Below are 25,065 nucleotides of genomic sequence, written 5' to 3' on the forward strand. Positions count from 1 at the left end.
TCACAGAGTGGGACAGCACAGAATCAGGCCATTTGGTCCATCATTTCAATGCTAGCTCCTGTTTTGTCCATCTGTGCCAATGCTATTTGCCTGCATTTGGGCCATATCCTTCTACACCTCGCCTACTTCAATGTTTGTCTAAATTCCTTGTAAACCTAATAACCGTTTCTGATTCCACCACCTGCTCTGGCAGTGAGTTTCACATTTCATCCACTGTGTGTGTGAAAGACTCACCCCTCAGATCCTCTTTAAACCACCTTCCTCTCACCTTACATTTCTGCCCTCCTGTTTTTTTGTAATCTCTTAGAGATTTACCACGATATTCTGAGTAGTCAAAGTGGAGTTTATTGTCATTTGCAATTAAAAACTTGCGTGCAGCAACATCACGGATACAGAGCATCAGATAAACAGCAATCACTCATTAATCATAAGTGAAAAGTTCGGAGGAAATGAATTATCAAAGAACACTTATCTCACCATACACTACCCAGCCACTGTAAATACAAAGAACACAGTAGGATCAGTGCACACAAGCAAGACAGATAAACAACCAATGTGCAAAAGACAAGCTGTGCAATTGCAAAAAGAAAATAATAATAATACTAAATAAGCTATAAATATTGAGAACATGATATGAAGAGTCCTTGAAAGTGAGTCCATAGGTTGTGGGAACATTTCAATGATGGGACAAGTGAAGTTGAGTGAAATTATCTGCACTGGTTCAGTAGTCCGATGATCGAGGGGAATAACTGATTCTGAACCTGGTGGTGAGGCTCCTGTACCCTCTTCCTATTGGCAGCAGTGAGTGGAGAGCATGTCCTGGGTGTTGGGGTTCATTGTCGCTGGATGCTGCTTGCCTGTGACAATGCTCTCCATATACACACAATTAAACACTATTTTTACAAGAAAGAGCAGATTTAGAAACACCCATTTTAGATCAAAATGATCATAGTGCTGCTAAACTGTAGTGGTTAGGGTTTTATTTACACAGAGTGGTGGGTGTGTGAAACACCAGGGGTAGTGGTAGAGGCAGGTATATTAGGGACATTGACGAGGCTTAGATAGGCACATGGATGATAGAAGAATGGAGGGTTATGTGGGAGGGAAGGGTTAGGTTGATCTTACAGCAGATTAAAGGGTCAGCACAACATTGTGGGCTGAAGGGTCTGTGTCGTGCAGTTGTGTTCTATGTTTTAAGTATATTGCATCTATCAAGCTGTGAAAGTACGATCTGGAAACAGAAAATGGCTGCAAAGAGAGATTCTTGCAATTCCAGTCCAGTGTATTGATTGATTAAATGATCTCAGTTGTATCCATGGAAACTGAAGGGAGAGGTTTGCTGTGACATTTTGCAATTGAGGTTCCAGTGAACCGGATTATTACTGTCACAGGTACCGAATTACAGAAAATATCCACACGGATCATTCCATACATATACATCGAGGCAGTACAAGGAAATGGATAGACGGATGTAGTGCCACAGTCATAGAGAAAGTGCAAAGGTGGTCAAAGTCGGGTTCATTGTCATCTGCACAAGGCCATGTACAAGTTATTCTGAAATTGTATAAGACATTAGTGAGGCCTGATTTGGAGTATTGTGTGCAGTTTTGGTCACCTACCGACAGGAAAGATGTAAATAAGGTTGAAAGAGTACAGAGAAAATTTACAAGGATGTTGCCAGGTCTGGGACACCTGAGTTATAGGGAAAGGTTGAATAGGTTAGGACTTTATTCCCTGCAATGTAGAAGATTGAGAGGAGATTTGATAGAGGTATACAAAATTATGAGAGATATAGTTATGGTAAATGCAAATAGGTTTTTTCCACTGAGGTTGGGTGGAACTACGACTAGAGGTCATGGGGTTAAGGGTGAAAGGTGAAAAGTCTTCACTCAAAGGGTCATGGGCGCGTGGAAGAGCTTGCCAGCGCCAAGTGGTGCAGGCGAGCTCGATTTCAACGTTCAAGAGAAGTCTGGTTAGGTACATGGATGGTAGGGGTATGGAGGGCTAGGGTCCTGGTGCAGGTCGATGGGAGTAGGCAATTTAAATGGTTTGGCACAGTCTAGATGGGCTGTATTCTATGACTTTATGTGCACAGGTGCAATAAAAAGCTGACTTGCAGCCTCACAGGCACAGAGCATCAATAACATCAAAAGTGTAGGAGCCATGACAGTGTACGTTGAGAGACCAGAAGCTCCTTTTCATACCGGATGTCCACTCAAGAGTTTTGTAACAGTGGGGCAGAGGCTGCCCTGAGCCTGCTGGTCTTAATGTGTAATCACTAACGTAGAATGTGAACTGTCCTTTCGGCCCTTGATGTTGTCCCAAACGAATTAAATTAGCAATCAAATGCCTAACTAAACCCAATCCCTTATGCCTACACAAGTCCATACCCTTCCATTTTCCTCCCATTCATGTGCCTAGCTATACATCTCTTAAAAGTCTCTGATGTGTCTGCCTCTAACGCCATTCCAGACATCCACCACACTCTGTGTAAAAAAAAAAAAAGGCTTTCCCCTCACATCCCCTTTGAAATTACCTCCCCCCTCCTTAAATGCATGCCCTCTGGTATTAGACATTTCAACCCAAGGGGGAAAAAATACTGTCTGTCTACTTTACCTATGCCCCTCATGATCTTATAAACCTCTGTCAGCTCTCTCCTCAGCCTCCAGAGACAACCAAGCCTGTCCAAGCTCTCGTTATATCACATGTCCTCTAATCCAGGTAACATCCTGGTAAACCTCTTCTCCACTCTCTCCTAAGCCTGACATGCTAACGACCTTGTGATTTCAGCCGTTGGTTGTATGCCTTTCTGTGACTGCTGTTTCAGGTGCTCTGGTGGATCAGGGCGTGTTTGAGGACCTCACGCGGGATCATCTCCCCCACCTGTACGATTGGATGCAGGAACTGGGCGTCATCAGCACCATCTCTCTCTCCTGGTTCCTCACCCTCTTCCTCAGCGTCATGCCCTTCGAGAGCGCCGTCGTCGTCGTCGACTGCTTCTTCTATGACGGCATCAAGGTCATTTTCCAGGTGTCCCTGGCGGTGCTGGAGGCCAACATGGAGAGGCTGTTGAACTGCTCGGACGAGGGGGAAGCCATGACCATACTTGGCAGGTGATTGGCAGTCTCATTCAGGACCTGTACTCGCTGGGGTTAGGAGAATTCAGACTCCAGTTTATTTCATTGATGTCGTGAAATCTTTTGTTTTATGGCAGCAGTACAGTGTAAAATGTACTATAAATTGCATTAAGAAATAGATATATATATATATAAAAACATTAAATAATTAGTGCAGAAACAGTGGGGTAGTGTGAATGGCTTCATGGACCATTCAGGAATCTGACGATGGAGGGGAAGAGGCTGTTCCTGAAACGTTGTGTGTGCTTCCTCGGGCTTCTGTGCCTCCTCCCTGATGGTTGTAAGAAGAGGAAGCCATGTCCTGGATGGTGGGTGTAGTTAATGATTGCTGCCTTTTTGAAACATCTCCTTTTGAAGGTGTCTTTGATGGTGGGGAGGTGAGTGCCCAAGGATGGAGCTGGCTGAGTTTACAGTCGTCTGTGGCTTTTTAAATCCTGCCCAGTGATGCAAATAGATAGAATGCTCTGCATACATTTCGGTGACTCACCAAATCTCCCCAGACTCCTAATGAATTTAAGCCTTTAGTGTGTCTTCTTCATAACTGCATCAATATGTTGGGCCCAGTATAGATCAAACGGCCAAGTCATTGGGTATACTTCAAGCAGAGGTTGATGGGTTCTTGATTACTAAGGGCTTCAAAGGTTACGGGGAGAAGGTAGGAGAACGGGGTTGAGAGATAATAAATCAGCCACGATGGAATGGTAGAGCAGACTCGATGGACCGAATGGCCTAATTCTTCTCCTATGTCTTATGGTCCAACAATAACAGAATGTAGGATAAAGTGTAACAGCTACAGAGGAGAGAGGTTTGTGTCAATAGTCACATGCACGTCAAAAGTAACAGTGAAATGGGGTTTGTGTGAAGTCGTATCAAATCAGCAAAGATTGTGCTGGGCAGCCCGCAAGTGTCGCCATGTTTCCGGCGCCAACGTAGCGTAGCGTGCCAACGTAGCGTGCCAACGTAGCATGCCCACAGCTCACTTTAGAATGTGGGAGGAAACCGGAGCTCCCAGAGGAAAGTGCAATGCAGGCCGACAATAAGGTGAGGGGTCATAAGGCAGTGGATAATGAGGTCTCTCTTATTCTCCGGGACTGGTCATTAGTGGGTTAGGAGCTGTCATTGAGCCTGGTGGGACGTGCTTTCAGGTATTTGCATCTTCTGCCCGATGTGAACTTTCCTCAGTGTGAACTTAAGTTAATGTGATTGTTCGATTATCATTTCCCCGAGTGTTTGCTCTGGCGGCTATGCGGAATAAACTGACTCTGCCTTTTCCTCAGATACTTGGACAATGTCTGCAACGCGCAGTCTGCTTCCCCTCCTATCCCACACCTGCACGCGATACTCACCGGTGGCGATGACCTGCCATCACAGGTTGACATCTTTGAACTGATTAAGGCATCATACGAGGTAAGCATGGGCGGGCATCAGCACCTCTCTTGCCCTTCCCCAACTCAACCCAACCCAACCCAGCGCTCTTCTGCTTACAGACAGGGGTTCTGCAGAAGTGTGGCAATTGTTCTGTCTGTGTGCCTATAGAGAAGGAGGCTACCCCTACTTTTTGTTCTATTTACAAGTCTATTCACCAGCAAAACACTACACAATCATCTTATTTATTTTTAGACCCTAAGACCATAGGTCATAGGAGTAGATGTAGTCCATTTGGCCCATTGAACCTGCTGCACCATTCTAGCATGGCTGATTTATTATCCCTTTTAACCTCATTCTCCTGTCTTCTCCCTGTAACCTTTGACACTTTTAGTAATCAAGAATCTATCAACCTCCACTGAAATATACCCAGTGTCTTGGCCTCCACAGTCGCCTGTGACAATGAATTTCTCAGATTCACTACCTTCTACCAGAGAAAGAACTCCTCCTCATCTCCATTCTAAATGGACATCCCTCTGTTCTGAGGCTGTGCCCTCTGGTTGGTCCTAGACTCACTCGATAGGAAACATCCTCTCCACACCAACTCTATCCAGGCCTTTCAGTATGAGATCCCCTCTCATTCTTCTAAACTCCAACAAGTACAGCCCCAAAGCTGCCAAACGCTCCTTATACGTTAACCCTTCATTCCTGGAATAATTCCAGTGAATCTCCTCTGGATCCTCTCCAATGCCAGCATGTCTTTTCTTAGGTAAGGGCCCCAAAACTGCTCACAGTACTCCCAAGTGCGGTCTGACCAATGCTGTATAAAGCCTCCGCTGAACATTCTTGCTTTTGTATTCTAGTCCTCGGGAAATGAATGCTGACATCACGTTTACCTTCCTCACCACCGACTCAACCTGCAAATTCACCTTTAGAGAATCCTGCACAAGGACTCCCAAGTCCGTTTGCACCTTAGATTTTTGTAACTTAGAAGATAGTCAACCCTTTCATTTCTGCTGTCAAAGTGCGTGACCGTACACTTCCCGACACTGTACTCCAGCTGCCATTTCTGTGCCCATTCTGCTAATTTGTCAAAGTCCTTCTGTGGCCTCTCTACTTCCTCAAAGCTACCTGCCTCTCCACCGATCTTCATATCATCGGCAAACTTTGCAATAAAGCCATCAATTCTATCACCAAATCATTGACATAAAACATAAATAGAATCAATCCCAACAAAGACCCTTGTGGAACACCACTGGTCACCGGCAGCCAGCCAGAAAAGGCTCCCTTTATTCCCACTCTTTGCATCCTGCCAATCAGCCACTGCTTTATCTGCTAGAATGTTTCCTGTAACACCATGGGCTTGTAGCTTGTTAAACAGCCTCATGTGTGGCACCTTGTCAGAGGCCTTCTGAAAATCCAAGTACACAACATCAACCGGTTTCCATTGTCTGTCATGCTAATTGTTTCTTCAAAGAATTCCAACAGATATGTCATGCAAGATATTCCCTTGAGGAAACCATGCCGACTACGGCCTATTTTATCATGTGCCTCCAAGTACCCTGAAACCTCATCCTTAATAATCAACTCCAACATCTTCTTAACCACTGATGTCAGACTAACTGGCCTACAGTTTCCTTTCTTCTGCCTCTCTCCCTTTTTGAAGAGTGGAGTGACATTTGCAATCTTTCAGTCTTACAGAATCATCCCAGAATTTAGTGTTTCTTGAAAGATCATTGCTAATGCCTCCACAATCCCTTCAGCCCCCTCTTTCAGTACTCTGGGATGTACACCATCTGGTCCAGGTGACTTATCTACCTTCAGACCTTTCAGTTTCCCAAGAACCTTCTCTCTAGTGTTGGTAACTTCACACACTTCATGCCCTCTGACACTCCCACCATACTGCTCGTGTCTTCCACCATGAAGACTGATGCAAAATACTTCAATTTGTCCCGCATTTCATTGTCTCCCATTACGACCTCCCAGCATCGTCTTCCAGCAGTCCGATATCCACTCTCACCTCTCTTTTACACTTTATGTATCTGTCATCCTCTTTAACATCATTGCCTAGCTTTCTTTACCTTTTTAATGACCTTTTTAGTTTAATTTTTAAAAGCTTCCCAATCCTCTAACCATCCGCTAATTTTTGCTCTGTTATATGCCCTCCCTTTGACTTTTATGTTGGTTTTGACTTCTCTTGTTAGCCACAGTTGTGCCATCATCTTTCCTTTAGAACATTCCTTCCTCTTTGGGATGTATTTATCCTTCTGAATTGCTTCTAGAAATTCCAGCCATTGCTGTTCTGCTGTCATCCCTGCCAGTGTTCTTTTCCAATCAATTCTGGCCAACTCCTCTCTCATTCCCCTATAATTTCCTTTACTCCTCTGTAATACTGATACATCTGACTTCAGCTTCTCCTTCTCAGATTTCAGGGTGAGTTCAATCATATTATAATCACTTTCCCTAAAGGTTCTTTTACCTTAAGCTCTCTAATCAATTCTGGTTCATTGCACAACACCCAATCCAGAATAGCTGATCCCCTAGTGGGCTCAACCACGAGCTTTTCTAAAAAGTCATCTCATAGACACAATAGAAATTCCCCTCCTAGAATCCAGCAGTAACCAGCATCTTTGGAATTTGGGAGGAAGCTGGAGCACCTGGAGAAAATACACACAGTCATGGGGAGAATGGGCAGACAGTGATGGGGATTACAGCCAGCTTGCTGATGCTGCAATAGTGTTACATTAACCTCTACACTGCTGTGCTGCTCAAAAATAAACTATTTCAAATTCAGATTTATTTAGCACATGTATATTGAAACATACAGTGAAATGCATCGTTTCCTTTAATCAACAACCTAAGGATGTGCTGGGGGCAGCCCACAAATTTCACCACACATTCCAGCATCAACGCAACATGTCCAGAGCGTTCTACAGAGCAACACAAGAATAAAAGATGGTGCGAAACAAACCCCTTTCCCAGCATCCCGTCCTCCCAGATATCCACCCCACTCACGCACACAAATATGGCTCCAAGCACAGGACAGTATCAAAGTAAAACACGATTATCGCCACCTTCAACATATTCAAGCCTGTGGGACCCAAGTTACACACACAGTCACACATGCACGAACACTCATCGAGTCTGTCTGAATGTCTGTCTATCCATTTCTCTCTCTCTCTCTCTCACACACACACACACACACACACACACACACACACACACACACACACACACACACACACACACACACACACACACACACACACACACACACACACACACACACACACCACTCACTCACTCACTTATCCTTTCACACACACTTTCTCGCTCACACTCTCTCACACCAGTAGGCTGGTAGAATACCTTGCCACTGTAGTGGCAGGATTGGCAGCTGCAAGGAGAAAGTGCACTAACTCTAGTCTTGTTGCAACTTCCACACCCCCACCACGCTCTGACTTGCTGCCCCTCAGTAGCACCGTCCTTCTCTGACGTTTGAGGGACATTGGTGTGTAATGCTGGTCTGGAGAGCCATTGAGGTTGGAGCTGAAAGGGTGGGAACCGTGGGCTGAGATCTCCTCCCTAAGGACTGCTTCGTTCTTCTCTCTTTAGAAGTTCGGCTCGATCCGAGCAGAGGCGATTGAGCAGATGCGTTTCAAGCAGAGACTGAAGGTGATTCAAACCCTGGAGGACTCGGCCAAGCGGAGTGTGGTAAGGGACACGCACGGGGATGGCTAGCAGTCTCCATGGACGTAGAAGAAAGGGGGTGGCGCATGGGACAGGAACGACAACGTTCGGAAGAGATGGACTCCTGTACTCTGGAGTTGGGAAGGGCGGAAATCTGGCAGTGCAGGGAAGGTACACTCTTGATTGAAGCAGGGAAAGCACTTTATTTACTTAGAACATTACAGCACAGTACAGGCCCTTCGGCCCACAGTGTTGTGCTGTCCTTGTAACATGCTTTAAGATCATTCTAGCCCTTCTCTCACACATACTTACCTACTTACTTTCTGCCCGTTATGCCTGCTGACAGCAGTAAAGGTCCTCCATCTCTGTCTGTCCTTGTCCAAAATCACTTTGTGTCTCGGTCTTGGCTTCCTTCATCGTGCCAGATGCGTCCTCTCAGATTTCACTGCTGTCAACCATGCAAGTCTTGTGTGGAAACTCGGGAATACCGTAGCACACAAATGGAGAAGGGTTCTTCATTGTTGTTTCCAGCAGTTTTGTTTGACCAGTCTGGGTTGTTACCCTGAGATGAAACCTCTCCCCTTGAACCTGGAGGACCAGTGTACCACTCTTAGTCTGCCCTCTACCCTTTGACCTGTGTGGCATGGGTGACCCCACCAAGACCCAAAGCACAAAGCCCTGTCCCCAGCCAGCATAGCTCTCTAATTCACTGAGGCACACAGACCTTCAAACCGTGACAAGGTTGTGGTCCTTTTGGAGGTCCCTCCTACATAACCCTCACTTTTTATCATCTATGTTCCTTTATAAAATTGTGGTAACACTTGGCAGTTCAGGCAGTGTCTGGGACCAAGAGTTAACATTTCAGATAACAAATTCTGCATTGGAATTGGTTATTACTGTCACACGTACTGAGATACAGTGGAAAGCTTGTCTTGCACAGATCAGATCATTACACAGTACATTGAGGTAGAGCAAGGTAAAACAATAACAGAATGCAGAATAAAGTGTCACAGTTACAGAGAAAGTGCAGTGCAGGCAGACAATCAGGGGCAAGATCATAACAAGGTAGATTGTGAGGTCAAAGTCCATTTTATCGTACTAAGGAACTTTTATAACAGTGGGGTAGAGGTGGTCTTTCAGCCTGGTGGTATGTGCTTTCAGGCATTTGTATCTTCTGCCTGAATCATCAACAGCCGAGAGCCATAGAGAAGGTTGGGGAGGGGGCGAGTGGGAGAGGGCGAGTTGGGGAGTAAGTTGGAAGGGCAAGTATGTGAGGGTCAGTAGGCGTGGGAATGTCTCTTAGGTGAGACATGGGTTGCTGAGATGGTTTTGGTGTTAATGTGTTGATAGAGGAAGGTGGAGACGGGCAAAAGACCCTTGTAGGAGTTCGGAAATGCAGCAAATGTTGGGCCAGGCCCGGAAACTCAGAGCAGATTCTGGATAGCCCAGGTAGCATCTTTACGGAGGGTAATGGTACCCGTGGGTGACCTGCAGTGGAATTTGACAGTTCTGATACAGATTTAAAAAAAATCTGAATCACTTTTATTATCAGACATGAGAGATCCTGCAGATGCTAGAAATCCAGAGTAACACAAACAAAATGCTGGTGACACTCAGCAGGTCAGGCGGCGTCTATGGAGAGGAATAAATGGTCAAGGTTACAGCCTGAGGTCCTTCACCACTCTCTTAGGCGGTGAGAAGTGAGTTGCTTTGTGGCAGCAGTACGGTGTAGTGAAATAAAATTACTATGAATTACAAAATAAATAGTGCAAAAATAAAGGAATAGTGATGTGATGTTCATAGACTGTTCAGAAATCTGATGATGGAGGGGAAGAAACTGTTCCTGAAACATTCCGATTGTGTGTCTTCAGACTTCACACCTCCTCCTCCCGGTTGGTAGCATTGAGAAGAGGGCATGTCCTGGGTGATGGGGGTCCTTCTTGAGGCGTTGCCTTTTGAAGATGCCCTCGATGGTGTGGAGGGTTGATCCTGTGATGGAGCTGGCTCAGTTTACAACATAAAAGAGTTTTTAAAGTGCCCCAACGTGATGGTCATCATCGCGGGTCACATCATCACCTCTGTTGATTTCTGCTTCCTGAATTTGCGCCGTCTGTTTCAGGTGCGTGCCATTCTGACGGACACTGCCTTCAGCATCGAGGAACTGGAGGAACTCTACGTGCTTTTCAAGGTTAGAGCTGTCGTGAATTACACATTAATGGTCAGTCCAGTCGGGTCACCCGGAAGCAGCAGCTGATGTGGATGGATCAGGAAAAGTCTCCAGATGGTACAGAGGAGATCCTGGCATGAGAAGAGGTGGCTAAAGTCAAGACTACTCAGAATCAGAGTCAGGTTTATTATCTCTGATGTATGTTGTGAAATTTGTTGTTTTGCTGCAGCAGTACAGTACATAAGGAAAACTAAGTTACAATAAGAAATACAAGACATAAGCAAGTAGTGCAAAAACAGCGAAATAGTGAGCCAATTACAAGCAGATTATCTGCAGCAAGCAACACACTCAAAATGCTGGAGGAACGAGGTAGTGTTCATGGGTTCACTGTCTATTTGGAAATCTGATGATGGAGCAGAAGCTGTTCCTAAAACATTGAGTGTGTTGTGGTTACTATTCTATAGATTCATTGAATATGCCCACAAGAAAATGAATCTCAGGGTTGTATATGGTGACATATATTTACTTTGAACTTTTCAGCCACCTGCGCCTCCTCCCTGATAGTAGTAATAAGACGAGGGAATGTCCCAGTTGGAAAGGGGCTTTAATGACGAGTGCTGCCTTTTGAAGATGTCAACGATGGTGGGGAGGATAGCACCCACGATGGAACTGACTGAGTTTACAACCCTCTTCAGCTTTTTCCGATCCTGTGCAGTGAGCTCTCCACACCAGACAGGGATGCAATCTGTTAGAATGCTCTCCACGGTACATCTAGAAACCTGCAAGATTCTCCTCAAACCGCTAATGAAATATAGCCGCTGTCATGCCTTCTTTGTAGTTGCATCGATATGTTGGGTCCAGGATAGATCCTCAGAGATGGTGACACCCAGTAATTTGAAACTGCTTACCCTTTCCACTGCAGACCCCTTGATGAGAACTGGCATGTGTTTTCTTCACGTCCTGTTCCTGAAGTCCACAATCAATCCCTTGGTCTTATTGATGTTGAATGCAATCAGCGGATCGATCTCACTCCTGTATGCCTCCTCATCACCATCTGAAGTTCTGCCGACAAACATGGTGTCACCAGCAAGTATGGCATAGTCTCCAAATGCTTTGGAAAAACTGCCCCTCCTCACCCAGCCCTTCCTGTGGTGGGCTCAGATTGCAGTGTCAAACATTTCCAGCTTTCAGAAATGAGAGAAATTCTGGAAATCGAAGCTGGAGGATCTCAGCAGGCCAGGCAGCATCTGAGAAAAAAGTACAGTCAACGTTTTGGCTGGAAACCCTTCGGCCAAACTGGAGAGAAGAGGTGAGGAGTCAGATATAGAAGGGAGGAAGAAGCATAAGGTGATGGGTGAAACCGGGAGGGAGGGGAGGGGTGAGTAAAGAGCTGGGCAGTTGATTGGCGAAGGAAATAGAGGGCTGGAGAAGGGGGAGTCTGATAGGAGAGGACAGAAGGCCATGGAAGAAAGAAAAGGGGGAAGCAGATAAGGTGAGAGAGGGAAAGGGAATGGGGAATAGAGAAGGGTGGGAGAGGAACATTACCAGAAGTTCAGCCAGATGGAATATAAGGTTTGCTCCTCCACCTGTGTGGCCTCATTGCGACAGTAGAGGAGGCCATGGATGGACACGTCAGAATGGGAATTGGGTGATCCCGCTTTTTCTTGTGGACGGAGCGTAGGCAGCAACCTCTTCTCACTGGCTCACTCTGGAGTTCAGGGAGGGGCAGCCGAGTCCTCATCGAGGGGTCAGCACCCTTTCTGGATGTCAGCATCTGAGGACCTGTCCTGGGCCCAACACATTGACGCAACTACAAAGAAGGCACAACAGCACTACAGAGGGTCGTGGACTTGGCCAGCTCCACCAGACTCTCCACCATCGAGGACATCTTCCAGGAGCAATGCCTCAAAAAGGCAGCATCTATCATTAAGGACCCCCCTTACCCAGGAAATGGCCTCTTCTCATTGCTACCATTGAGGAGGAGGTACAGGAGCCAAAGACACACACTCAACATTTTAGGAACAATTTCTTTCCCCTCCACCATCAGATTTCTGAATAGACGCTGAACCCGTTGACACTTAGTTACTGCCTGTTACGCCGCTGGTGTTTAAGGCAGCAATGAAGGTTCTCCATCTCTGCCGGTGTTCAGGGCTTCCTTCATCATGTCTGTAGCTTCGTCTCGGTTTTCACTACTGTCAGCCATGCAAGTCCCGGGTGGAGACTCAGGAATACCGTCACACTCCAATGTAGAAGGATTCTTCATTGCTGTTTCCAGAACAATTTTGTTTCACTAGTCAGGATTGTTTTTTTAAAATTTTTTTATCTATCTATCTATCTATCTATCTATCTATCTATTTATTTATTTATTTATTAAATTTTAGAAATTACAAAGAATAAATGTGATATAAAATAGTAAGAAAAATAATATTAACCCTCCCCCCTCCCCTTAACCCTCCCCCCCCTTAACTCTTACCTAAAGAAAGAAAAAAAAAGGAAAGAAGAGAAAGATTGCCTGGATATCGGAGGATCCCCACATGCTCCATGGAGTTCAAAATAATTTTAATATTTATTTTTACTTTCCCCCATTACTTTATAATTTTATCTTCAAAGGACCTATGTATTTAATCCTATCTTTTGTAAGTATGGGAACCATATTTTCAAAAATATATCATATTCATTTCTTAGATTGTACGTAATTGCTTTATATTCCACACTTTTCACTCTACCTTGAATATTTTTTGATAATAAAAAAAAATCAATCCTTGAGTAAGTTTTATGTCTATTTGAATAAAATGAATAATCTCTTTCGGATTAATTTTTCTCCATATATCAATCAGGTTTAAATCTTTCATTAATGATAAAGTTAGTTTTGTTACTTTTGATTTTGTAAAAACTTTAGTTGACCTATCCAAAACTGGATCTAAACAAAAATTAAAATCTCCACCTATTAATATTTTATCATGTGCGTCAGCCAAGTTAAAAAAAAAACTTCTTGTATGAATTTTGCATCATTTTCATTTGGTGCATAAATGTTCATAAAAGTCCATAATTCTGAAAAAATTTGACAATGTATAATCACATATCTCCCCACAGAATCAATTATTACATTTTGTATTTTAATTGGTAAAGATTTATTAACCAAAATTGCAACTCCTCTCGATTTTGAATTAAATGAAGCTGCAATGACATTTCCAACCCAATCTCTCTTTAATTTCTTATGTTCTGTTTCTGTTAAATGTGTTTCTTGTAAAAAAGCTATATCTCCTTTCATTTTCTTAATATATGTTAAAACTCTTTCTTTTCACAGGTCCATTAATTCCATTAACATCAAAACTCAAAAAAATAATTAAATTAATCATTCATAATACCTTGGGAACTCTTTAAAATTCTCCATGTTGCTATGAGTCTCTCCCCAACCATCCAGGCAAAAAAAGAAGAAAAATAGAAGAAAGATAGCTAATATATAAAAAAAAACAAAATACCCCCCACTAATGTTGCGATTAAAAAGAACACAACATTACCCCCCCCCCCCCCCCATTTTACGGGTCATGGCAATCGCCATGATTGTACACATGAAACTCGCAGCCATCGATCAGGAGCTCCTCCAGCTCCCCCGCAAAAAAAAAGAAAATATATTAATGAAGAAAAAAAAAGAAAATAATTAATGTCTCTACTCCCAATTAATACTCCTCGACTATTTTTTCCCTTATAAATGTCCATCAAGTCCAACCTTGTTTCAATCTTCATCATTAGTCCATTTCAATTCTCTAATTCTTTACTCCTCTTCATGCACATCAGGTAATTCTTGTACAAATTTCTCCGCTTTCCGATAGTCAACGAAAAAACTTCTTGCTTCGTTATCCAGGAAAATTATCAATTTTGCTGGGTAGCTCAATAAAAATTTATAGCCCTTTTCCCATAAAGATTTTTTCACTGGATTAAATTCCTTCCGCCTCTTCAGAAGATCGTAACTTATGTCTGGATTAAAAAAAACTCTTTTCCCTTCTATTATCAATGGTCCATTTCTCATTTTAGCACCTTGAGTAGCCGCCTTCAAGATCATTTCTTTATCTTGGTACCTTAAGCATTTTATCAAAATTGATCTTGGATTTTGATCTTGTTGAGGTCTTGGTCTTAAAGCTCTGTGTGCTCTTTCAATTTCAATTACTTGACTTCCTTCTTTCATTTCCAAAATTTTTGGAATCCATTCTTGAAAGAATTTTATTGGATTTTCTCCCTCTGTACCTTCCATAAGACCAACAATTTTAATATTATTTCGTCTACTAGAGTTCTCAAGCGCATCCATTTTTTCCAACATCCGTTTTCTTTCTATTGTCCAGGCAAGATTATTGTCTTCTATCTTATCTATTCTTTCAGTGTTTTCTTCCACTTTTACTTCCATCTCTTTAACTTTATTATCCATCTTCTTTTGTTTTTCCACCACATTATTGAGTGTATTCTGCATCCTTCTTATATCTGTTCTTATAGCTTTTAATTCATTCATCATATATATCAGGATATCTTTTATGTCTCCTTTAATCTCTTCCTTCTTTTCTTTTTCTTCTTCCTCTGAACTTCCCAAAGAGTCTGGTTCTACTTCCGATTCACTTCCAATTTCACTTCCAGCCGTAGTTGGGATTTGTAGATTTGGTAATATCTGTTCATGCATACCTTCGCGCATGCGTTGTTCTTGCCGTTTCTTCTTAGAGACCGCCGACATTACTGCAACTTCCTGTCCCGCATCATCAGAAGTGCCATGCACTTCGCCGGGAGGAGATCCAACTTGAGTCCCAGGCTTCGCCGAGACGGTTAGGCCTTTTTCCCGCCGATTTGCGCAGTCTTCGAAGTAGTAGCTTTCTTCTGTTACGGTTTAGGAGCCATATCAAAAGATAATCCTGAGTTGCTTATAAATAGTTTCTAGTAGGTATTTGTTAACTCTTCTTCATTTAAACCCTATTTCATTACTTTTTACGAGGGAGCTGGATTCCCAACGTCTCGATCCTACGTCATCACGTGACGTCCCCCCACTAGTCAGGATTGTTAGCCCTAAGCTTGAACCTTGAACCGGGAGGATCGGGTAGACCACTCATAGTTTGGCCTCTACCCTTTGACCTGTTTGGCATGGGTGACCCTATCGAGAGCCAAACATAAAGCCTTGACTCCAGCCAATATAACTCTCGGGTCATCGAGGCACACAAGCCTGCAAACCCTACGACAAGGTTGTGGTCCTCTTGGAGGAATGTACCCCTCCTCACAATTTTTCCCCTATTTATGCTCTCTTTTTGTACGACTTGTTTAATTTTTAAATATATTTCTGATTGAATATTTTGTTTTCTTGTTATTATGTATTGTAAGAAACAACAAATTTCAGAACATCTGACATTCTGATTCTGACATTTTCCCACTTTCAAGGCAGCAGAGACCTGCTATGTTTCAAGATTTTTTAGCTTCAGGATTTAAGTTTGATTATAGTCATTCCTGGCGTGGGTGTTACGTAGCCTCTTCCTGGATGGGAGTGGGACAAGCAGGTGGGTGGGATCCTTACTGGCCCTTTAGCTGATGGAGTTTTGTTTCTCCTGCTCTTCCTTAGGCCAAGCACATGGCGAGTTGTTACTGGGGTGGCAGCAGCACTGCGGCCGAGAGGCACGACCTTAGCCAGCCGTACCTGGAGCAGTACCGCCTCGACTGCGAGCAGTTCACTGACCTCTTCCTGGCCGTCTCCCCCTGGGCCTGTGGCCAACACTCCCAGGTGCTAGCCGCTCGCATGTTTCGTCTCCTGGACCGAAACAGGGATTCGCTCATCAGCTTCAAGGAGTTTGTCACGGGCCTGAGTAGGTGTTTTGTGTGTGTGTCTGTGTCAAAGCTTGCTCCAGGTGGCATGGTCAGGGTGGCCCTTCCAGCTGAGAAACCTTCTCTCACTGCAGACCCTTGCACAGGACACTGACCCTTACCCATGGCCCTTGGACAGGACACTGACCCTTACCCATGACCCTTGCACAGGACACTGACCCTTACCCATGACCCTTGCACAGGACACTGACCCTTACCCATGACCCTTGGACAGGACACTGACCCTTACCCATGGCCCTTGCACAGGACACTGACCCTTACCCATGACCCTTGGACAGGACACTGACCCTTACCCATGACCCTTGGACAGGACACTGACCCTTACCCATGACTCTTGGACAGGACACTGACCCTTACCCATGACTCTTGGACAGGACACTGACCCTTACCCATGACCCTTGGACAGGACACTGACCCTTACCCATGGCCCTTGCACAGGACACTGACCCTTACCCATGACCCTTGGACAGGACACTGACCCTTACCCATGGCCCTTGCACAGGACACTGACCCTTACCCATGACCCTTGGACAGGACACTGACCCTTACCCATGACTCTTGGACAGGACACTGACCCTTACCCATGACCCTTGGACAGGACACTGACCCTTACCCATGACCCTTGGACAGGACACTGACCCTTACCCATGACCCTTGGACAGGACACTGACCCTTACCCATGACTCTTGGACAGGACACTGACCCTTACCCATGGCCCTTGCACAGGACACTGACCCTTACCCATGACCCTTGGACAGGACACTGACCCTTACCCATGACTCTTGGACAGGACACTGACCCTTACCCATGACCCTTGGACAGGACACTGACCCTTACCCATGACCCTTGCACAGGACACTGACCCTTACCCATGGCCCTTGGACAGGACACTGACCCTTACCCATGACCCTTGCACAGGACACTGACCCTTACCCATGGCCCTTGCACAGGACACTGACCCTTACCCATGACCCTTGCACAGGACACTGACCCTTACCCATGACCCTTGGACAGGACACTGACCCTTACCCATGACCCTTGGACAGGACACTGACCCTTACCCATGACCCTTGGACAGGACACTGACCCTTACCCATGGCCCTTGCACAGGACACTGACCCTTACCCATGACCCTTGGACAGGACACTGACCCTTACCCATGACCCTTGCACAGGACACTGACCCTTACCCATGACCCTTGGACAGGACACTGACCCTTACCCATGACTCTTGCACAGGACACTGACCCTTACCCATGACCCTTGGACAGGACACTGACCCTTACCCATGACCCGTGGACAGGACACTGACCCTTACCCATGACCCTTGCACAGGACACTGACCCTTACCCATGGCCCTTGGACAGGACACTGACCCTTACCCATGGCCCTTGCACAGGACACTGACCGTTACCCATGACCCGTGGACAGGACACTGACCCTTACCCATGACCCTTGCACAGGACACTGACCCTTACCCATGACTCTTGCACAGGACACTGACCCTTACCCATGACCCGTGGACAGGACACTGACCCTTACCCATGACCCTTGCACAGGACACTGACCCTTACCCATGACTCTTGCACAGGACACTGACCCTTACCCATGACCCTTGCACAGGACACTGACCCTTACCCATGACTCTTGCACAGGACACTGACCCTTACCCATGACCCGTGGACAGGACACTGACCCTTACCCATGACCCTTGCACAGGACACTGACCCTTACCCATGGTTCTTGGACAGGACACTGACCCTTACCCATGACTCTTGGACAGGACACTGACCCTTACCCATGACCCGTGGACAGGACACTGACCCTTACCCATGGCCCTTGCACAGGACACTGACCCTTACCCATGACTCTTGCACAGGACACTGACCCTTACCCATGGCCCTTGGACAGGACACTGACCCTTACCCATGGCCCTTGGACAGGACACTGACCCTTACCCATGACCCTTGCACAGGACACTGACCCTTACCCATGACCCTTGGACAGGACACTGACCCTTACCCATGGCCCTTGCACAGGACACTGACCCTTACCCATGACCCTTGCACAGGACACTGACCCTTACCCATGACCCTTGGACAGGACACTGACCCTTACCCATGACCCTTGGACAGGACACTGACCCTTACCCATGACCCTTGGACAGGACACTGACCCTTACCCATGGCCCTTGCACAGGACACTGACCCTTACCCATGACCCTTGCACAGGACACTGACCCTTACCCATGACCCTTGGACAGGACACTGACCCTTACCCATGACTCTTGCACAGGACACTGACCCTTACCCATGGTTCTTGGACAGGACACTGACCCTTACCCATGACCCTTGCACAGGACACTGACCCTTACCCATGGCCCTTGCACAGGACACTGACCCTTACCCATGACTCTTGCACAGGACACTGACCCTTACCCATGACTCTTGCACAGGACACTGACCCTTACCCATGACCCTTGGACAGGACACTGACCCTTACCCATGACCCTTGGACAGGACACTGACCCTTACCCATGACTCTTGGACAGGACACTGACCCTTACCCATGACCCTTGCACAGGACACTGACCCTTACCCATGACTCTTGCACAGGACACTGACCCTTACCCATGGCCCTTGGACAGGACACTGACCCTTACCCATGACCCTTGCACAGGACACTGACCCTTACCCATGACTCTTGCACAGGACACTGACCCTTACCCATGGCCCTTGGACAGGACACTGACCCTTACCCATGACCCTTGGACAGGACACTGACCCTTACCCATGGCCCTTGGACAGGACACTGACCCTTACCCATGACTCTTGGACAGGACACTGACCCTTACCCATGACTCTTGGACAGGACACTGACCCTTACCCATGACCCTTGGACAGGACACTGACCCTTACCCATGACTCTTGGACAGGACACTGACCCTTACCCATGGTTCTTGGACAGGACACTGACCCTTACCCATGACCCTTGGACAGGACACTGACCCTTACCCATGACCCGTGGACAGGACACTGACCCTTACCCATGACCCGTGGACAGGACACTGACCCTTACCCATGGCCCTTGCACAGGACACTGACCCTTACCCATGACCCGTGGACAGGACACTGACCCTTACCCATGACTCTTGGACAGGACACTGACCCTTACCCATGGCCCTTGGACAGGACACTGACCCTTACCCATGACCCTTGCACAGGACACTGACCCTTACCCATGGCCCTTGGACAGGACACTGACCCTTACCCATGACTCTTGCACAGGACACTGACCCTTACCCATGGCCCTTGGACAGGACACTGACCCTTACCCATGGCCCTTGCACAGGACACTGACCGTTACCCATGGCCCTTGCACAGGACACTGACCCTTACCCATGGCCCTTGGACAGGACACTGACCCTTACCCATGACCCTTGCACAGGACACTGACCCTTACCCATGACCCTTGCACAGGACACTGACCCTTACCCATGGCCCTTGGACAGGACACTGACCCTTACCCATGGCCCTTGCACAGGACACTGACCCTTACCCATGGCCCTTGCACAGGACACTGACCCTTACCCATGGCCCTTGGACAGGACACTGACCCTTACCCATGACCCTTGCACAGGACACTGACCCTTACCCATGGCCCTTGGACAGGACACTGACCCTTACCCATGACTCTTGCACAGGACACTGACCCTTACCCATGACTCTTGGACAGGACACTGACCCTTACCCATGACCCTTGGACAGGACACTGACCCTTACCCATGGCCCTTGCACAGGACACTGACCCTTACCCATGACCCTTGGACAGGACACTGACCCTTACCCATGACCCTTGGACAGGACACTGACCCTTACCCATGACCCTTGGACAGGACACTGACCCTTACCCATGACCCTTGCACAGGACACTGACCCTTACCCATGACCCTTGCACAGGACACTGACCCTTACCCATGGCCCTTGCACAGGACACTGACCCTTACCCATGACCCTTGGACAGGACACTGACCCTTACCCATGGCCCTTGCACAGGACACTGACCCTTACCCATGACCCTTGGACAGGACACTGACCCTTACCCATGACCCGTGGACAGGACACTGACCCTTACCCATGACCCTTGGACAGGACACTGACCCTTACCCATGGCCCTTGGACAGGACACTGACCCTTACCCATGACTCTTGCACAGGACACTGACCCTTACCCATGACCCTTGGACAGGACACTGACCCTTACCCATGGCCCTTGCACAGGACACTGACCCTTACCCATGACCCTTGGACAGGACACTGACCCTTACCCATGACCCTTGGACAGGACACTGACCCTTACCCATGACTCTTGCACAGGACACTGACCCTTACCCATGACTCTTGGACAGGACACTGACCCTTACCCATGACCCTTGGACAGGACACTGACCCTTACCCATGGTTCTTGGACAGGACACTGACCCTTACCCATGACCCTTGGACAGGACACTGACCCTTACCCATGACTCTTGGACAGGACACTGACCCTTACCCATGACCCTTGGACAGGACACTGACCCTTACCCATGACCCTTGGACAGGACACTGACCCTTACCCATGACCCTTGGACAGGACACTGACCCTTACCCATGGTTCTTGGACAGGACACTGACCCTTACCCATGACTCTTGGACAGGACACTGACCCTTACCCATGACTCTTGGACAGGACACTGACCCTTACCCATGACCCTTGGACAGGACACTGACCCTTACCCATGACCCTTGGACAGGACACTGACCCTTACCCATGACTCTTGGACAGGACACTGACCCTTACCCATGACTCTTGGACAGGACACTGACCCTTACCCATGACCCTTGGACAGGACACTGACCCTTACCCATGACCCTTGGACAGGACACTGACCCTTACCCATGACTCTTGGACAGGACACTGACCCTTACCCATGACCCTTGGACAGGACACTGACCCTTACCCATGACTCTTGGACAGGACACTGACCCTTACTCATGGTTCTTGGACAGGACACTGACCCTTACCCATGGTTCTTGGACAGGACACTGACCCTTACCCATGACTCTTGGACAGGACACTGACCCTTACCCATGACCCTTGGACAGGACACTGACCCTTACCCATGACCCTTGCACAGGACACTGACCCTTACCCATGACTCTTGCACAGGACACTGACCCTTACCCATGACCCTTGCACAGGACACTGACCCTTACCCATGACCCTTGCACAGGACACTGACCCTTACCCATGACCCTTGGACAGGACACTGACCCTTACCCATGACCCTTGGACAGGACACTGACCCTTACCCATGGCCCTTGGACAGGACACTGACCCTTACCCATGACTCTTGGACAGGACACTGACCCTTACCCATGACTCTTGGACAGGACACTGACCCTTACCCATGACCCTTGCACAGGACACTGACCCTTACCCATGGCCCTTGGACAGGACACTGACCCTTACCCATGACTCTTGGACAGGACACTGACCCTTACCCATGACCCTTGGACAGGACACTGACCCTTACCCATGACTCTTGGACAGGACACTGACCCTTACCCATGGTTCTTGGACAGGACACTGACCCTTACCCATGACCCGTGGACAGGACACTGACCCTTACCCATGACTCTTGCACAGGACACTGACCCTTACCCATGACCCGTGGACAGGACACTGACCCTTACCCATGACCCGTGGACAGGACACTGACCCTTACCCATGGCCCTTGGACAGGACACTGACCCTTACCCATGACTCTTGCACAGGACACTGACCCTTACCCATGGCCCTTGGACAGGACACTGACCCTTACCCATGACCCTTGCACAGGACACTGACCCTTACCCATGGCCCTTGCACAGGACACTGACCCTTACCCATGACTCTTGGACAGGACACTGACCCTTACCCATGACTCTTGGACAGGACACTGACCCTTACCCATGACCCTTGCACAGGACACTGACCCTTACCCATGGCCCTTGCACAGGACACTGACCCTTACCCATGACCCTTGCACAGGACACTGACCCTTACCCATGACTCTTGGACAGGACACTGACCCTTACCCATGACCCGTGGACAGGACACTGACCCTTACCCATGACTCTTGCACAGGACACTGACCCTTACCCATGACTCTTGGACAGGACACTGACCCTTACCCATGGCCCTTGGACAGGACACTGACCCTTACCCATGGCCCTTGGACAGGACACTGACCCTTACCCATGACCCTTGGACAGGACACTGACCCTTACCCATGGCCCTTGGACAGGACACTGACCCTTACCCATGGTTCTTGGACAGGACACTGACCCTTAACCATGACCCGTGGACAGGACACTGACCCTTACCCATGGCCCTTGGACAGGACACTGACCCTTACCCATGACCCGTGGACAGGACACTGACCCTTACCCATGACCCGTGGACAGGACACTGACCCTTACCCATGGCCCTTGGACAGGACACTGACCCTTACCCATGGCCCTTGGACAGGACACTGACCCTTACCCATGGCCCTTGGACAGGACACTGACCCTTACCCATGACTCTTGCACAGGACACTGACCCTTACCCATGACCCTTGGACAGGACACTGACCCTTACCCATGACTCTTGCACAGGACACTGACCCTTACCCATGACTCTTGGACAGGACACTGACCCTTACCCATGGCCCTTGGACAGGACACTGACCCTTACCCATGGCCCTTGGACAGGACACTGACCCTTACCCATGACCCTTGGACAGGACACTGACCCTTACCCATGGCCCTTGGACAGGACACTGACCCTTACCCATGGCCCTTGGACAGGACACTGACCCTTACCCATGACTCTTGGACAGGACACTGACCCTTACCCATGGTTCTTGGACAGGACACTGACCCTTACCCATGACCCGTGGACAGGACACTGACCCTTACCCATGACTCTTGCACAGGACACTGACCCTTACCCATGACCCTTGGACAGGACACTGACCCTTACCCATGACTCTTGCACAGGACACTGACCCTTACCCATGACCCTTGCACAGGACACTGACCCTTACCCATGACTCTTGCACAGGACACTGACCCTTACCCATGACCCTTGCACAGGACACTGACCCTTACCCATGACCCTTGGACAGGACACTGACCCTTACCCATGACCCTTGCACAGGACACTGACCCTTACCCATGACTCTTGCACAGGACACTGACCCTTACCCATGACTCTTGCACAGGACACTGACCCTTACCCATGACCCTTGCACAGGACACTGACCCTTACCCATGACCCTTGGACAGGACACTGACCCTTACCCATGACCCGTGGACAGGACACTGACCCTTACCCATGGCCCTTGGACAGGACACTGACCCTTACCCATGACCCGTGGACAGGACACTGACCCTTACCCATGGCCCTTGGACAGGACACTGACCCTTACCCATGGCCCTTGGACAGGACACTGACCCTTACCCATGACCCGTGGACAGGACACTGACCCTTACCCATGGCCCTTGGACAGGACACTGACCCTTACCCATGACCCGTGGACAGGACACTGACCCTTACCCATGGCCCTTGGACAGGACACTGACCCTTACCCATGGCCCTTGGACAGGACACTGACCCTTACCCATGGCCCTTGGACAGGACACTGACCCTTACCCATGACCCTTGCACAGGACACTGACCCTTACCCATGACTCTTGGACAGGACACTGACCCTTACCCATGGCCCTTGGACAGGACACTGACCCTTACCCATGACCCGTGGACAGGACACTGACCCTTACCCATGACCCGTGGACAGGACACTGACCCTTACCCATGACCCGTGGACAGGACACTGACCCTTACCCATGACCCGTGGACAGGACACTGACCCTTACCCATGACCCGTGGACAGGACACTGACCCTTACCCATGACCCTTGGACAGGACACTGACCCTTACCCATGACCCGTGGACAGGACACTGACCCTTACCCATGACCCGTGGACAGGACACTGACCCTTACCCATGACTCTTGCACAGCACACTGACCCTTACCCATGACCCGTGGACAGGACACTGACCCTTACCCATGACCCGTGGACAGGACACTGACCCTTACCCATGACCCGTGGACAGGACACTGACCCTTACCCATGACCCGTGGACAGGACACTGACCCTTACCCATGACTCTTGCACAGGACACTGACCCTTACCCATGACCCTTGCACAGGACACTGACCCTTGCACAGGACACTGACCCTTACCCATGACCCGTGGACAGGACACTGACCCTTACCCATGACCCGTGGACAGGACACTGACCCTTACCCATGACTCTTGCACAGGACACTGACCCTTACCCATGACTCTTGCACAGGACACTGACCCTTACCCATGACCCTTGCACAGGACACTGACCCTTACCCATGACCCTTGCACAGGACACTGACCCTTACCCATGACCCGTGGACAGGACACTGACCCTTACCCATGACCCGTGGACAGGACACTGACCCTTACCCATGACTCTTGCACAGGACACTGACCCTTACCCATGACCCTTGCACAGGACACTGACCCTTACCCATGACCCGTGGACAGGACACTGACCCTTACCCATGACCCGTGGACAGGACACTGACCCTTACCCATGACCCGTGGACAGGACACTGACCCTTACCCATGACCCTTGCACAGGACACTGACCCTTACCCATGACTCTTGCACAGGACACTGACCCTTACCCATGACCCGTGGACAGGACACTGACCCTTACCCATGGCCCTTGCACAGGACACTGACCCTTAC

The 25,065-nt window shown here is 48.4% G+C and overlaps 1 protein-coding gene across 1 annotated transcript in view; it reads left to right on the forward strand.

The window, feature by feature from the left end:
• tbc1d9b (TBC1 domain family member 9b) overlaps positions 1–25,065 on the forward strand; it is a 105,383-nt gene that overhangs the window by 51,484 nt on the left and 28,834 nt on the right. Inside the window, exons 12-16 of the mRNA XM_073067072.1 lie at positions 2,828–3,113; positions 4,415–4,544; positions 8,118–8,216; positions 10,312–10,380; positions 15,950–16,190. Of these exons, the coding sequence (XP_072923173.1) occupies positions 2,828–3,113; positions 4,415–4,544; positions 8,118–8,216; positions 10,312–10,380; positions 15,950–16,190 (825 nt within the window). The remainder of the gene's footprint in view (positions 1–2,827; positions 3,114–4,414; positions 4,545–8,117; positions 8,217–10,311; positions 10,381–15,949; positions 16,191–25,065) is intronic.

The sequence above is a fragment of the Hemitrygon akajei genome, chromosome 15 (genome assembly GCF_048418815.1).
Source record: "Hemitrygon akajei chromosome 15, sHemAka1.3, whole genome shotgun sequence".
In the NCBI taxonomy this organism is placed as follows: Eukaryota; Metazoa; Chordata; class Chondrichthyes; order Myliobatiformes; family Dasyatidae; genus Hemitrygon; species Hemitrygon akajei.